General features: G+C 40.8%; 1 protein-coding gene across 1 annotated transcript in view; it reads left to right on the forward strand.

The window, feature by feature from the left end:
• Positions 1–16,677, forward strand: part of Gli (carboxyl ester lipase-like protein Gli) — a 108,073-nt gene that overhangs the window by 59,293 nt on the left and 32,103 nt on the right. The window contains exon 3 of the mRNA XM_080277499.1: positions 4,504–4,656. Within this exon, the coding sequence (XP_080133625.1) occupies positions 4,504–4,656 (153 nt within the window). The remainder of the gene's footprint in view (positions 1–4,503; positions 4,657–16,677) is intronic.

A 16,677-nucleotide genomic window follows, 5' to 3' on the forward strand; every position in this document is an offset into this window, starting at 1 on the left:
CAAATAACTCATTGCCACTGCGAGGGAGTCACTGAGATCTATATCTAACCTCTGTTGTTCGAAAAACTTGTTCAAAGCTTAATAAAATCATCCAGAGAAAGCGAGAAAAAAATAACATCATCAGAGTGAAGGAATAGTGAAGGCAGTATTTGACTCATCCCTTTCGAAATGTCTCCTAATTAAATAAAATAAGGCAAACGTTATTACAGTTAGTATGCCTGACAGACTGGCTGATTAATGATGCTTTAATTAAGGAAAAGTCATCGGATTAAAGACTAAGTAGCCATCAGAAATACAGTAAAGGCTTACAGTAGGAGTCGTTTCGTGAGACTGCAACCGCCTTACACGTCATCCCCTTTCCATTCACTACGATTACATTACTTTATTCTTGCTACATCCAGACGAACCTTTAAACTTTGATGTCTTGCAGTGAAGGGGTTAATGAAGCCTACATGTATATCTAATCCCTCTGTTTGGAAATGTCACTCTCACTTGAATGAATTAATCTGATGGTATAAACAATTTCTCTCCTTCAGTTTATTTTTTTCACTCTGTTCTTGCTATTTACAGATGACTTTAATAAGCTTACTGGAGACGTCTTGTAGTGAAGGGGTTAATGAGGCTCCCTAGCACGTCTTCCTTAGCGATTTATTTTTGGATATGGCTGGCTAATATCCTTTTGTATGTTCTTTATGCACAGTATGGCGATTTTTGGAGGTTTTATGTATCGCAGAAAATGACAAGAAGATGTAATACGCAAAATAAATCGCTTAAGAAAAGATGTTAGGGAGCTTCCTTAACCGACGAGAATACGATCTAATATAACTCCTTCAATTCGTAGTCTCTCCAAGGCAGAGTTATTACGTCTGGAGACAGCAAGAATAAATTTAAGACTACGTCGTAAGAGAAGGTGTTAAAATAAAATAAAGTCAGGATCATTAAATATTTTACACTTCAGAAACTCTCAAAATCAGCGTCTCATGACACCAAAATCCCTATGAATATAAAGAAGCTGTTTTTCATCACCGCACTAATTCGCCTAAAATTGCAGTACATTTTCTTGACACCTAAACCGACACTTTCCTCCCTGATGCATCGTAATCATCAATGGCCAGAGAAATATATCGAGTTTTTCTCAGCTTGTGAATATTAGCGAACAGAGGAGCGAGAGGCAGAAGTGGTGAAATATTAGACGAATTTTGTCCCCAAATGTACAGTGCATGGTCGCAAAGGACTAGTTGTGTACTTCTATGTACGGCTGTTCATGCTCAGTCTGACTTCCTGAAATTTAATGTTTTTTTTTTTTTTTTTTCACTATTACGTCTTCTCTGGTCGAATCATCATCATCAGACCAAAATTACTGGCTTACAAACTAGTATTATCAAATTAATGCTTGTCCTATGTTGGTAGAGACTGGACAAGCTTGAACCACATTATTCTGAATATGAAATGCATATAACCAGACATGATAGCCACGTAGAGAAAGCGATGGGAAACACTGTTAGCCTATCTTCCCCGACATCTGCTGTTACTCTTCCATTCGCTCCTTTGTTGTCACATTACTACCAATGCTCACATTTTCTTCCCTTCATTCACTTGAAATTGCAACCTCGTGCCTCTTCCACGTGCATTTTGTGTGTGTGCGCCTGCCAAGAAGGAGCAAAATAAACAAAACCTGGTATAATTTTGAAACAGGTAAAGCAAAGTGGTTTTACTGTGAGAGAGAACTGTTTCAAGACAACCATATTAGGACGTATGTATTATGAAATGGGCACGTTTGTTATGTTGTTTACAATTTACCGATCTATCTACTGCCAATTCGTAGATAGCCCGAGGAAAGAGGATGGCGGGGGAGGGGAGGTGACCGTGTCGAATGGTTAGTTAGGCTTTTCAGTGTATGCCTGCACAGAAATGAAGTACCTGAAGACTGACTGAATGCATGTATTGTGACTGTATGAAGGCAAGGGGAGGAAAGGAAATGTCCAAATGTTTGAGGTTTAATTCCACTGAGCATACCAACTAAATTTTGGTTGAGTATCCAAAATTTAGTGACTATGACTGGAGGAGGAGTGCAACGTCCAGATCACCACAATATACAAACAAGAAGGTTCAGGTTCGGCAAATGCTTGTACATTTCTGAATCTGGAAAAGGTAGCGACCTGATTGCAAGGCTTTGTGACACGTGTAGCAAAAAAAAAAAGAAAAAAAAAAAAAATGGTGGAAGGGTAAATTTTGAGAGTACGGAACAGCTACCAAATGAGTAGGGGAGCTGTGCGAGTGGAAAGTGAGGAGGACTATAGTCGCGGCGCACGACTCTGAGGTTGTCATTCTCGTACCCTGGCAACCTACCATTCAAAAGTGCGTCCGATTCCGTATCATATCATACACGAATCATATTATTATGCACAAATATATTATACACGAATATTATTATACACGTACATATTATACATGAATCACGTGCGTCTCATTTTATACATGAAATCAGACGCACTTTTCAATGGTAGGTTGCCAGGGCACGATAATAACAACCTCAGAGTCACGCGCCGCGACTGTAGTGATTTGACTTGAAGCTAGCGTTGTTTCGTGGATGTATGATGTCTTCATGGCTGTTTAACTTCAGTCAGTTCATGTACAGGCTGGTGAGGGAGGTAGATGTCACTGGAACAAGTTTAAGGGGTTTAGGGAGAGGGGAACGCTGCGGATGGCGTAGGTCTGGCCGTAGACTCAGAAGGTAAAATTCAGCGATTGGTGCATGAGCCTGAAACAGTTTATGAAAAAGAGGCAACTGAGTGTGAAAGTAGAGGAACAATATGAAGATTTAGAGAATGCGTTACAGAAACAGCACAGCGATATGAATGTAACCCTGCATGGGGAATATTTGTAGAAAGTGGACTGTTTGTGGGCTGAGTAGAGACAGCAGGAACAAAAGTCCTTGAAATAAGACGTATGGTGGAAGAAGAGGGGAAAGTAAATGAATCATTTATGAGTGTATGGAAGGAGAGGTCAGTGTCTGCTCTGGCGAAGATGGGTTTGTATGAAGGCACAGTGGGTCTAACCTCAGTGTAATGGTTCGTGAAAGCCTAAAAGTGCTGGGAATGAAACAATTGAAGTATATGGGACTGGAAGGGATAGTTTGAGTGAAGTGGGAAATGGCATAGTAAAAGAAAGGCAAGGAAGTGTACGCTGTACTGTATATTGGAATGGACTTACTATAGGCTTTGTTTAACTGGAATGGCCCCATAAAGATTTATAAAGAGAGTAGACAGATCGGTATGGTGGGTGAGAAGGTGAATGCTGAGAAGGAGGTGGCTGGATGGTGTGAAGGAGAGCTTGAATCTGAGAGGTCTGAGCGTCCAGGAGGGTGAAAGACTGTACGAACGAGACCGAGTTGGAAAGAAGTGATATATGGTGGATTCTCGCTGTCATAGATTTATAACAGGCAAGAACAGAATCACAGAACAGTCATTGGGGTCTGCTTGTGGACGTTGTTAGTTTGCTTCGCCTCAGTCCACTGTATGAAATGATTTGAGCGAATGTGGAGTGAATGATGTAATGTCGTTCTTTCTGGCGTCACCCCACCACATATGGTACATGGTGAAAGTACAAAGAAAAGGGAAATTCCGGATATTGGAACCTGGTCTCTCATACTGCCGTGATGCTCTTTTTATATTTATCAGTCCCTCTCCTCCAAACTCGGCAGTACAATGTAGAATGGAAGTGATATTTAATATTTTACTTTTTTTTTTTTTTTTTTTTTTTTTACACAATGATGGCATGGTGATCATCGCAATGTAGGCTGATCATTTACGAAAGGTTGTTTACGTTGTCGCAAAACTATAGATTATGGCATACCAATATGTGTTCCCTTACCCATCTTATCAAATTTTACTGTCATGTTTCTAGATTTAAAAAAAGCCCGTTTAGGCTATGACAGGCTAGCCAGCTCTGCAGATTTTGGAATACCTCTGACAAACTTTTTGAGTATGGTGACGGCATTAATATACATTCACTACCACTAGCTTAATAGACACACTTTGATCAGGAGAGGCCAAGTACAGCCTTCACTAACCCTTGAACTACGAGAGGACTCCTGTAACCTGAATAAAATAACTTGAACGAAGCAAGAATAATATAGGAAAAGACGTCAACATATTAAAAGGGCTTCGTCTGTTTTCGTAAGTAAAGAATTCATTTTTACGAAGGATGCTTAAATGATGGGAACCTCTTTAACGCCGGAACTATATATTTTATTTGTGACTGCTATTTTTCCTCGATGATTTTATTAAGCTAAGATGTGACTTTTCGAACTGGAGGGGTTAAATGAAGGCTTCAGCAAACCCTGCAATACCAGAGTTGAACGAAGTCGCTGAATAAAATCGTCTAAAATTTGATAATACGGCATCACTTGAGGTGGTAAAATTAGATTGACAAAAAGTACTGTATTTTATTGTGTTCCAAATTGAAGACCTGGACTAATATTCGTCTATATCTTCCCCACAGCCCCCACGACGTGTCCAGAACTGGTACAGTACGTGGCAGGCCCTGGACTACCAATCAGCCTGCCCACAGAACCTTAAGTACATCGGCGCCACCAACGGCATCAGAAACGGCATCCACGAGGACTGTCTCTACCTCAACATCTTCACTCCATCGGTACTGTATCATGTATCTCACACAGCGTAACATCAAATCGTGTCATAGCACCTCACACCACACCACACCACACCATCCTCCACCTCACTTCATCTGTATTCTAGGATGCACGCCGCACTACACCACATCACACCACACCACACCGTCCTCCACATCACTTTATCTGTATTCTAGGATGCACGCCGCATTACACCACACCACATCACATCACATCACAACATATACCATACCATCCTCCACATCTTCATTTCTTCGTATTCCAGGAAACACGCCACACTATACCACACCACATCCCATCACACTGCAGAATAACATATACCACACCATCCTCAGTATCTTCACTTCCTCGGAACTCTAGTCTGCACGCAACACCATCCCCACATTGCATTACACAACACCAGATAACACAACACCCCATCACACCACACTACTACACCACGCCACACTACACCTGTGACGACTCCACAAAACACCAAATTATAACTCCTTTATTTTGGTGACTTAACTTTTTCACTGCAATTTCTACTATTCTGTTCTGTCTAAAGTAGTATCATGTGCTTTGGAATTGAGAAGCTGTGGACTGCACTGGGTGAATTAATAATAAAGAAAAATAATGGTGCAGGAACAAAACTTAGGTCTATCTATCTATCTCTCTATAGCCCGACGCCCTAATCCCGCAAAGGGTGGCCGCAGATAAAACGTCTCCAAGTCGCTCTGTCACCCACCATTTGACTACCCTCCCCCCAACTCACCCCCCCCTCCCTCATATACCTCTCAACTCCATCCCTCCACTTCATCCTCAGTCTACCTCTCCCTCTACCTTCCTCCACCTCACCTACATACACCCTCTTAGTCAGTCTTTCATTCTCCATTGTCTTCACATGTCCAAACCACCTCAGTGTATTTCTCCTAATCTTCTCAACCACATCCACATCCACCCCACAGCGTTCCTTCACTTCTTCATTCGTCAACCTGTCCCTCCACGTCACTCCACATGCTCCTCTCAAGTAACTCATTTCCACTGCTCTCACTCTTGACTTGTTCCCCTCTTGCAAGGTCCATGCCTCGCTTCCATACGTCAGGATAGGGATCACAATACTATCATGCAGTGACTTCTTAACTTCCATACTCACCTCCCTATTTCTCATCACTGCTTTCAGTGTACCAACGACCTTCCTTCCCTGCTGTACCCTTTCATGCACTTCATACCCCAAAGTTCTATCCTTACTCATCACACTACCCAAGTACTTGAATGCACTCACATTCTCCATATCCTCACCATCCAACCTCACTGCACACTCTGTGACTTCATTCCTCTCAAACACCATAACTTTACTTTTGTTTACATGAACTTTCAGATTCCTCCTCCTACACACTGTCCCAAATTCATTCACCAAACCTTGCAACTCCCATTCATCTTCACTCAAAAGTACTGTATCATCAGCAAACAGCAACACCGGAAGCTTCCAAATCTCACCCTCATTCATTAGATCCACCCCCACATCCACTGCCCTACCCTGCACCTCCTTTACAACTCCATCCATGTATATATTAAACAGCCATGGAGACATCACACACCCCTGTTTCAGTCCCACATTGAGATCAAAGAACTCACTCAGCTCACCATCCACTCGCACCGTAACCCTAGCTCCCTCGTACATACTCTCCACAGCACTCTACAATTTCCCCTCCACTCCATATATTCTTAATACCTTCCACATACCTTGCCTATCTATTCTGTCATAAGCTTTCTCCAAGTCCATGAAGGCAGCATACACTTTCCTTCCCTTCTCTAGATACTTCTCCACTAAACATCTTAGAACAAATATCTGATCTACACACCCTTTTCCCTTCCTAAATCCCCCTTGTTCTTCTCCAACTAGCTCCTCTGTCATATGCCTAACCCTATCAATGAGTATTCTACCATATATTTTACCAGTCTCACTAAGTAGGCAAATACCCCTATGGTTACCACATACTTCTCTCTCTCCTTTTCCTTTGTATAAAGGAACAATTATACCTGATTTCCAGTCCTCTGGAACCCTTCCCTCTTCCCAAGCCAATCTACACAACTTCCATATCCACTCCACAACAATCTCACCCCCATACCTAAGCATTTCACCACACATTCCATCAATTCCTGGGGCCTTTCCCAACTTAATATTCTTCATCGCTTCCACTACTTCCGCCCTACTGATCTCTTCTTCTCCCAGCATTCCCCAACCACTTATACTCGCGTTGCTCTCACTCTCCACATTCAACAAATCCTCAAAGTGCTCCTTCCATCTCCTCAGTTAGGTAACTTAGGTAAATGTGCCAAAAACTGGACAGTAGAGTAGCTCAGGAAAGAATGGTGGCCGGTGGTATGAAGGCTTTAATACGTGAGAGATGTCTAATTGTGGAGGCTGCAAGAGGTTTGATTGAAGGTGTATTAATATCCATACGAACATTTTTCTGAGACTTTGATATGACATGAATGAAGAAAATGAGCAGTAAAAATAGTGGGAAAGGAACTGCTGAAAAACGTTTGTGGAGTGGATCGAGTGGTTAGTACATGGAATACAGTGATTCATGCAAGATGTGGCATAAGGATATTTGTTGATAATGGGTAGACTGTATGATCCTAATATTTAGGAGGGAATGGATATAGATAGGGAGATGGAACTGGCATATGTGAATGAGTCTGAAAGTGCCAAGGGGCGTGGTAGCCCAAAAAGAAGGCGAATGGATGTGGGAAATGAGCGTGAGAAAGCGAGGCCTAGAAGTCGATAAGGCTAAGAGACTGCTGGAGGATCGAGTCAGCTGGATAAACTGAGCACGGAAAAGAACACGACAGGAGCTTTGCATCCCTTAATAACTTGAAAATCGATGGAAGTACAATATTTGAGAGGTGTTTGTGGATCATGTATGGAATGAAATATATATAAAATGTGTGCAGAAGAGGCGTGTGAAGTGAAGTCAGGAATCCGGGGGCTGTTGTGTCAGTGATTAGTGGGTCCCATTCACTGGGCATGTTGCTGCGAGCTCTCTTCTTTTCGTACTTCCTCTTTTCGTGTTCCTAGATTTTACCTCACCCCATCTCAAGGGGGTTAAAGAATTCCCCACTTCTAATTAGGTTATATGAAGGATGATGATGATGATTAGGATGACGGTGATGATGTTTATAATAGTACATGACGATACATTTTGATTAGCATGGACCTCTCTCACTCGAGTAGGTAACATTAATCTTTCATCTCATATCGAAGAGGTATCTCCTTAGACAAGCAAATCTGGCAGGCGGTAGAAACAATAAAAAAGACGTCACGAAATGAAAGTTAAAGTGATTGATCCCAAGGGTGTCGTATTTTGATTAAGCTTGCCATCTCACGACTCATTTTTTTTCAGTTTAGGACAGACGTTTCTAAATGGAGTGGGTAGGGATAGTCTGGGTAAACGTGTACAGTAAAAAGGGTCGTTCTTGAGTAAAATTGTCTGGTTTCAGTAGAGATGGACTAGAAAAAAATACATCATCTTCGGACGATTTAAATAAGGAGAGATTTTTCGAACAAGTAGAATTCGAGTCTCAGTTAACTCCTTAAATAATAAACTTGAATAGCTAAAAATGTTGACTAAAATCGTTTGGTCTTCGGCTGACTGAAGTGTCAAAATCGTCAACATAGTGAAAGGATTGAAATATTGACTTGCACAACTGTAATATATAAGGCACATTGTGAAAATAACTTAAAATCTATAAATCAAACGTTACTGCAGTTTCTCACGCAAAAACGTCGACTCATTAAAATATTCTATTCACTTCAATTATTTTATGTTATTAAGAGTTGACGTTGCTAAGTTTATTTGCAAATACAGTGAATTATTTTATTACTGAATTACTGAGAAAGCTAGCGTTGTGCAGAAATTCACTCTGATGTAGAAGTTTGCTATTATTATTGTTATTTTTATTATTGTTATTATTATTATTATTATTATATTTGTTATTATTATTATTATTATTATCATATTGTGCATATTAATTTGAGTTAAGATACCTGTAGGCGATCATTAAGCAGCAGGAAGGACCTTTGTTGAAAAAAAAAAAAAAGATTAATGCAAACAATATCTAAAAATTATAGTCTAAAAACGTTCAAAATTCTCCCAAGCTACGTAATATCATACAGTATAGAGATAGGAAGAATATATAAAGTAAAATGCATCCCCTGCTTGAACGAGTTAATGACTAAATTCAGACGACTTCATTCTGCTGAGGGAAGTCTTTAGTTATAACTGGGTAATAACTATCTCTCTGAACAAGTTACATGCACTTAAAGAACATACTAAAGAACGGCTCATATATTTAGGTCTCGCAAAATCTCTTGTTACTAATTTTCCACAAGGCCCACTGCTGTGCCTACTACCCAGCCTATATCATCACTCCTCTCCTAAATAAGACTATCCTAGAGTGTATCCTGTATGGGCGGTGGGTTTTAGTGCACAGGCAGTGACGTGTAAGGCTCAGGCATTCATTAATTGCACTCTGAGTTGGTTTGGCCATGTGGAGAGAATGGGGAATGAGAGACTGACCAGAGAAATGTATGTGAGTGAGGCGGAGGGGGAGAGAGGGAGACCAAGAATGAGATCGAGGAATGTAATGGAGAAATATGTGAGAGAGGGGTGTGTGAATTGAAGGGAGGGCAGTCAAATGACAGACGCACAGAGTGACATGGAGGCGATTTGTCTGTGGCCACTCCTCACGGGATTGAAACGTTTGGCAAGATGGACAGCTCGATAGATAGAAAAGACTGCTGGACACAAGGAACCATACTGTTAAGTCTAATCCCATCTTCGAATTAAGACAAAGAAATTACACCCTCTCCTTTATTGCCATTTTTCGAAGCATTGAAAGACTCGAGGATAAGTTAAGTTAATTTTCCAGATCAGTCAAACATAGGGAACCACTCTCCTCCCGGTAGCGCTTGGCAAGACTGAAAAATTGTGTGTGATAGGAAGCTGTAAATCTTGAGACGTAACTGCACATTCTTCTCCAATCCCAGACCTCCATCAACCATGTCACCGAGTAAAGAATAACATGAATGAATGAAGACAAAGCAATAAGTAAATAAATGAAAAAATAAATGAAAAAACACAGCACGAACTTCATTTTTAAGAGAGGATTTCCACACAGTCTAATTCGGTTGTTTTTCTCCTTCACATTTATTATTTTGGTCTGGCAGCGGGAGTGAATGTGTCTGGGTGAGGTGACTGACGGGTGACGAGAAAGAAATCTAGTATCATGTTCATCCATTTTCTTATTGCCATTATAAATCATTCGACTAGATTTCGTGGGAGGTTTTTTTTTTTTTTTTTTTTTTTTTTTTTGCTGTACTGCCGTGATCTTAGGAGACTTCGTAACACATCTTCCTTAAAAATTTATTTGGAATACTCCTTCACGCTGTGGCACTGATATAACCGAGCAGCGCCACTACCCTGTAATACAGACGTCCCTCTTCTCGCCCCCTGCCCCTAGAAAGGAAGATGGCGGATTGCAGGTAAAGGGCAACTTCAGCCTGCAGTCCACTGGGTGTAGATAAGCCTGGGAACACAAAGGCGACAATCAACAACGCCAACATGTTATTTATATTTTCTGTCTGTCTATCTGTCTATTGCCAGCCTTAATCCTGCAAGAGGTGGACACAGACAAGTCGCCTCCATGTCGCCCTGTCCACCGCCATTTCATTGCCCTGTTCGCAGCTCACCCCCCTTTCTGATATACCTCTCCACTCCATCCCTCTATCTCTTCTTGGCCTCCGCCTCCCTCTCCCCCCTCCATCTCACTCACACACACTCTCCTCGTCAGTATCTCACTTTCCATCCTCTCCACGTGGCCAAACCACCTCAGTGTGTTTCTCCTAACGCTTCCTATCACATCCACATATTTTCTTAGGCACAAATTTCACACATAAAGTAAAAGGGTATGTTTACGAACCATATGCCAAAATAAACTAGCGAAGGGAAGACGTAACTGGATGCCCTAAGAAGAGAACGGATCATCACTCTCTGCTATTCTTTGACCAGACAAGTGAAATTATCCAATATTAACCAGTCAGCTTACCTTAGAGCTTCCATGCCTACGACACGTCACTCTGGACTGCCTGATTCTCCCATAAGTGGATCATGTAGTCTTGTGCGAGGCATAATTAGTTTCTTAAATCTTTATGAGTTCTTCGCGTGCTATATAAAATCGTCTGGGGCACTAAAAAAAAAAAAAAAAAAAGTAGTAAAAGAAGCGTTGATGGAATATTTTCAACCCAGTGTTCGCAAGTCCTTCAAAAGCAGCATGAAGTATTTTCAGTGTAATAATACTAGTAATACTAATAATAATAACAACTACATTAATAATAATAATAATAATGTAATAATAATAATAATAACTACATTGAAAGTAATAATAATAATAATAATGATAATAATAATAATACAACTGAGAGGATGAATGGCGTTTGTTTTACCCTCTCAATAAGAAACATAATTCCTGTGATAAATACAGCCATCCTCCCCATCCCAGTCACACCCTCACTTCTCGATCACTAGCATTCTTTCTCCGATTATTCCCTGGCAGTATCCATACATCTTGTCTTTAATTCATTAGTCTGTCAGTCTACTTGCATAATCACCTGGTTATATCTCGTCATCAACAGCATTATTATTATTATTATTGTTATTATTATTATTATTATTATTATTATTATTATTATTATTATTATTATAGAAGGTGTCAAGGAAAGAGTTGGAAGAGTGCTAATATTATAACTGTTACATAAATCTACAAAGAAAAGAAGAGAGGTAATAGAAAAATATGAAAGAAAGTATAATTCTGGAAGCGTAAAAACTACTGCATACGGAGATTTATGTGTACTGTATGCCTGTCTGTCTGTCATTTTATTCGTCAGTCAGTCAGCCAGTTGATCATTCTGTCTATCTATCTGTCTATCTGTCTATCCATCCTGTTATCTATCTGTGTTTATTCATTTCTCGATGCCGCATCCTGTGAGGTCTGGCGCTAACAAATGGGCTTCTAGGCACTTCACGCCCTGCTTAGTAACCACCCCTCCTCCCACGACACACCACGCTCCCTCATATACTCTCCTACCTCATCTCTCCGTTTCGTTCTAGGTCTTCCCCTCCTTCTACTAGCCACTGAACTCTTAAATTTCTCTTCGAACTCTCAGTTCCTCTCTTACCTTTCCATTACTGTACTTTGATCTATCCCATCTTTTTTTTCTCTCTCTCTCTCTCTCTCTCTCTCTCTCTCTCTCTCTCTCTCTCTCTCTCTCTCTCTCTCTCTCTCTCTCTCTCTCTCTCTCTTTCACGGCAGTTTTCCAAAGTACATAATACCTTCTACTCGTTCTTCCTCCTAAACTGAAGAAAATTGTTTGGTGGTAGCCATAATAACTACAAAAGAAAGAAAGGCTAAAGAGCATAATTACTGATGGTATTATCAGGACTCCATATTATAATTACGAATCATAATAAATAGATAGATAAATAGATAGATAGAGAGACAGATAGAAGCAGGGAGTCAGATGATGAGAAGGTATTGTGTCTGCGAGAATCGAGCAATGCTAAACATGCTTACACACTCTTAACTCAAGGAATGCTTATTAGGCACACGACAGCGCCTAGTGACCATACACACACATACACACATACTCACACACAGGCTTCTAGAACTTTCCACTCGCAAGGAACACACGTGATACAACCCCTGCTACACCAGAATTTAGGAAAGAGAGCTCAGAAGGAGACAGGCCTTAGAAGAGACAGGTCGCAGGGAGAAGGGCTTGGCAACTTGAGAGAGAGACAGAGAGAGCGAGACAGAGAGATAGCTAGCGGGACTGGACTCTATACTTCGCTGTGTGTGAGAGACTTGTTAATATTTCCAAGACAAATAAAAATAGTCCCATATTATTCTTTACCTCTCCTGTCATTGCATGACAAATGGGAAAGATTATCTACTTACAAAGCTACTCAAGTATAACAACCGCTCGTCCACAAGTCTAATATATATAACTTCTCTACAAGTAACTACAAAGTTTTTTTATGACAGTATTTTCTAATCTATCAACCTTCAAAGAAACTACCCTACCTAAAAAGAGCCACGCATAGCCTACAGTACATCTAGCCAGACTGTGATGCGGCCACTACCTTTCCCTGCAACAATACCAGCAAAAAATACTGTTCACAATCAATTCACTTTGCCCACACTGCAGTGCAACCCCTCACACCACAACACACTTTCTCATCCCATGCACCACACTATCACAACACAGACAATCCTTCAACATAACCTCAACAAAAGACCTCTGGGAGTGTCCAGTCGAAGTCACGGTCTACTGGGTTCACAACGAGATGAGCCTGGGATTACACCACCAACAAAAACAATAACACCACCACCACCACCACCACCAAGAACAACAACCACAAGAGTAGCAACAACAAGAACACTTCCTAACCCACTTAACCACCTTCAGTCCGGTGACGTGTTTTGTTGGCCTAATATTTCTCTTTCTGGACAACTGTGCATAGCCTCTGGACCCCTCTGGTGGTGACGGGGTATGCGAAGACTATATCCATCCTCAGCATTTCGTAAAAGCCTGTCCAAACCTAAGTGAAAATGTTTGGAGACAGCGCGAATGTGACAAATAATACCGCACTATACTGAAAGGGAATGTTTGTTTTTTACTATGATACGGTAAATATTTCCATCCTGTCATTAGATACCGTATATTTTTCAATCCTGTCACTAGATACCATATATTTTTCAGTCCTGTCACTACAAAAGAGCTTTATTGTTCGCTTTATTGTTACGCGGAAGAACACACACACCACAAAGCCAGCCAGGAGACAGGACGTGTGTGCTGGGCAATCCCCAGGTCCCGTCCTCCCCACTTACTGTTATTTAACCAGCCCATACCCCACTGACCGGGCTAATATATGGCCCGGCCTGCACTATATGTGCAGGGAATCTTTAAACAAACAAAAAACAACGCGGAAGAACGGCTCGCAGTCAGAGGAAAAACAGTAATGATTCTCCGTTATGTATTTAGTTCAGTGACGTTTTTCCAAAGGTATTCTTGCTGCCTCCAGACGATTTTGGACGGGGAATTCTTGGGGCTGCATTCTCACCGAGTAAGAGGGCTCCCAGCATCTCTTCCTTAAGCGATTTATTTTTGGATACGGCTAGTCAGTGTCATTGTAAGAGTTGCCTATGAAGGGTAAGGTGATAACAGGATGATTTAAATAACACAGATGAGGATGATAAAGTGTGGTAGGCAAAATAAATCACTTAGGAAGAGGTGTTAGGGAGCATGTGCAGCCGACGGCAGTGCGGGCCTTAGCGTCTGGGTTAGAAATTTATTTTAACCATCCTAATAAATTCATTTTTTTCCCCTAGGCCTAATAAAATTGTCTGGCCGTAGGAAGACTGAAATGAAAATACGTCCTTTGAGTGAAATGATTAAGCTGAATAAAATCGTCTGGCGGTGGCAAGGTTAACCCCTCCACTGCCAGGACCCCTTTGTTTTCCCATTTTCTTGGTGGCAGAGAAATGGTCTAATCCAGTTTAGGAAAGACCTCTCGTAGGGAAAGGCCAATGAAGCTACTGAGGAGTCTAAACACTTTCCCCTTGAGTCAGATGATGTATTTTATTTTCCATACTTGCCATTTCCAGATAACTGCAGTCGGCATTGGAGGTATTTGGAAATGGAGGAGTTAACTATAGGAATCATTATCCCCATGACAGTCAGAGGTCTTTCCGAAACTCAATAATACCCTCTTAGCAGGAAATTGAATAAAATACAAATTACGTCAGCGGAGTGAAGGGTAATAGAGGAGTCTGTCAGTGTCTTCTGTACACTCTCTCCAAATCCATACCTTTCTCGCATTATCCTACAAACTACTATGGAAACTCATTACGAGCGAGCGATGTTTATTCTCGGTTAAGTTTGGAAATGAGCAACCCGGTCCGACCCGACCCGACCGTCAGGCTAAGTAGAAGCTAATGGCCTTACTCCTATGTGAAATAGTGTTGAAGTTCTTTCTGCATGTGATACATTCATTCAGTAAATTTTGTTATCAACTAAAAAATCAGTCATAGAGGCGTAGGAACCCCTTGGAATTTCGAGTTTTCCAAGGTAGTGTTCGGCTCTAATCTGTGAACGCCTCAATTACGATATCCAATTAAAAAAAAAAAAAAAAAAAAAATTCTGCATCAACTCTAGCAGTTGGATATCGGAGATTCCGCCTGTAATTTTATATCAGAGGGAAATTTTGATAACGTGGCACTTGCTCGTTCGTCAGGCTCTCACAAAACGCACTTTACTGGTATTACTTTACTTACTTTTTACCCAAACTTGGCGGAGACTCTCGTTCCTTTGCATCCCATTTCACTTAACTCAGTAGCTCAGTAGCAGAACAAGACAATATTACGGCTATGCATCCATTCCATAGCACTTCGTTATGATGGGTACTTTTTCTTACATTATCCTCTGACAATATTACGGCTATGCATCCATTCCATAGCACTTCGTCATGATGGGTACTTTTTCTTACATTATCCTCTGACAATATTACGGCTATGCATCCATTCCATAGCACTTCTTCGTGACTGGCATTTATTCTTACATTAATCTCTAATTCCAACTCAGTACTAGAGACAGGGCAAGTTAACGTAAACAGAGTGTAGGTACTTTGAGGTGCATATTACTCTTTATCTGCCACTTTCTCTTAGAAATGTCAACTTTCCATCTTTTCTCACTTTTACATGGGATCGATGTGTCTGATCAGTCTTGGGGTCGCTGTGTCTGATCAATCTTGTCATACAGTTTGGTTTTGCGCCTCTTTCTTCGTCAGCTCTTTTCTCTCATCTTCACATTCGTCTGTTTATTATCAAGCAATACGAAGGACTTGGATGTAGAGACGGCTGTGTGTTGTCTTCTGGGTGGAATGATGGGTAATTTCCTTTTCCTATACGTTGATATGATTATGTTTTTGACCATTCCATGCTCGCAAAACACGGCCCGACCACATTTACAGCGGCTAATTCCTTCACTTCGACGATTTTTATTTTTGTATTTATGTACCAATGATTTTTTTTTTTTTTTTTTTTGTCAAGGCATTACTGGACGTTTATCATATTCAGCCGTGGTAGTGAAAGTATCGACTAACGCTACCCATAACTCTCCAAACCAGTCCCTCCTAAGCTTCTTAATAAAATCGTTTGGAGAAAAAGACGTTGCTGTAATGAAGCGATTAAGCACTAACACTTCGCTTCTACTCCTAAAGTTCAGTTCAGGATCATATTTTTTCTCATACCCCTCTTTCTTTCTTTTTCTGTAGTGGCAATCCTTACAATAGTTTAACGTTTTCTTTGTCAGGTAAGCGTGTTGTTAAAATCCTTACAGAGGTTAATGATTGCTTTGAGATGATGCTAAGTCAGGGATAACAGGTGCAATTAAGTATCCAAATATAGCCCAGTTTTTGTGGTATCAGTGCAGGAATATCAACACGAAATTGCCATCAATCATACGATACATCACATGCATTTTTGTTTATTTTGATCGAAGCCACTATCGGTAAGCTGTAAAGACATTTGGTAATCGGATTCGTAATAATTTTGTTTTTAGCTGCGTGTATCAAAAGCTAATATTCTTAATTTTAAAGCCATGATATGCACGATGGTAATAATCAGTCTGGTGATTTATGGCTTCATCTCAAACCTTTACAGGTATGAATTTCCACTGGTGTGACCCACTAAATTTGTCACAACTAGGTCCATGCAGTGACTGGTAGCAAGAGAATGTTTGTGGAAGTCTCTCCTTGTAAACATTTTGCGTTTCAAGTCAAATCCTTTTCCACTTCCATTCTCTTTTCAGTTATGTACAGTTGATTTCCTCCTGTTTAGAGCTTACCTCACGCGTCTCCTCCAGCACAGCACCTTATCTCCCATTCAGCGACACTTTAGAACTATTTGGATATATAGGG

Source organism: Coenobita brevimanus, chromosome 70 (genome assembly GCF_032717465.1).
Source record: "Coenobita brevimanus isolate Jiangsu-jjx chromosome 70, ASM3271746v2, whole genome shotgun sequence".
NCBI classification, from domain to species: domain Eukaryota; kingdom Metazoa; phylum Arthropoda; class Malacostraca; order Decapoda; family Coenobitidae; genus Coenobita; species Coenobita brevimanus.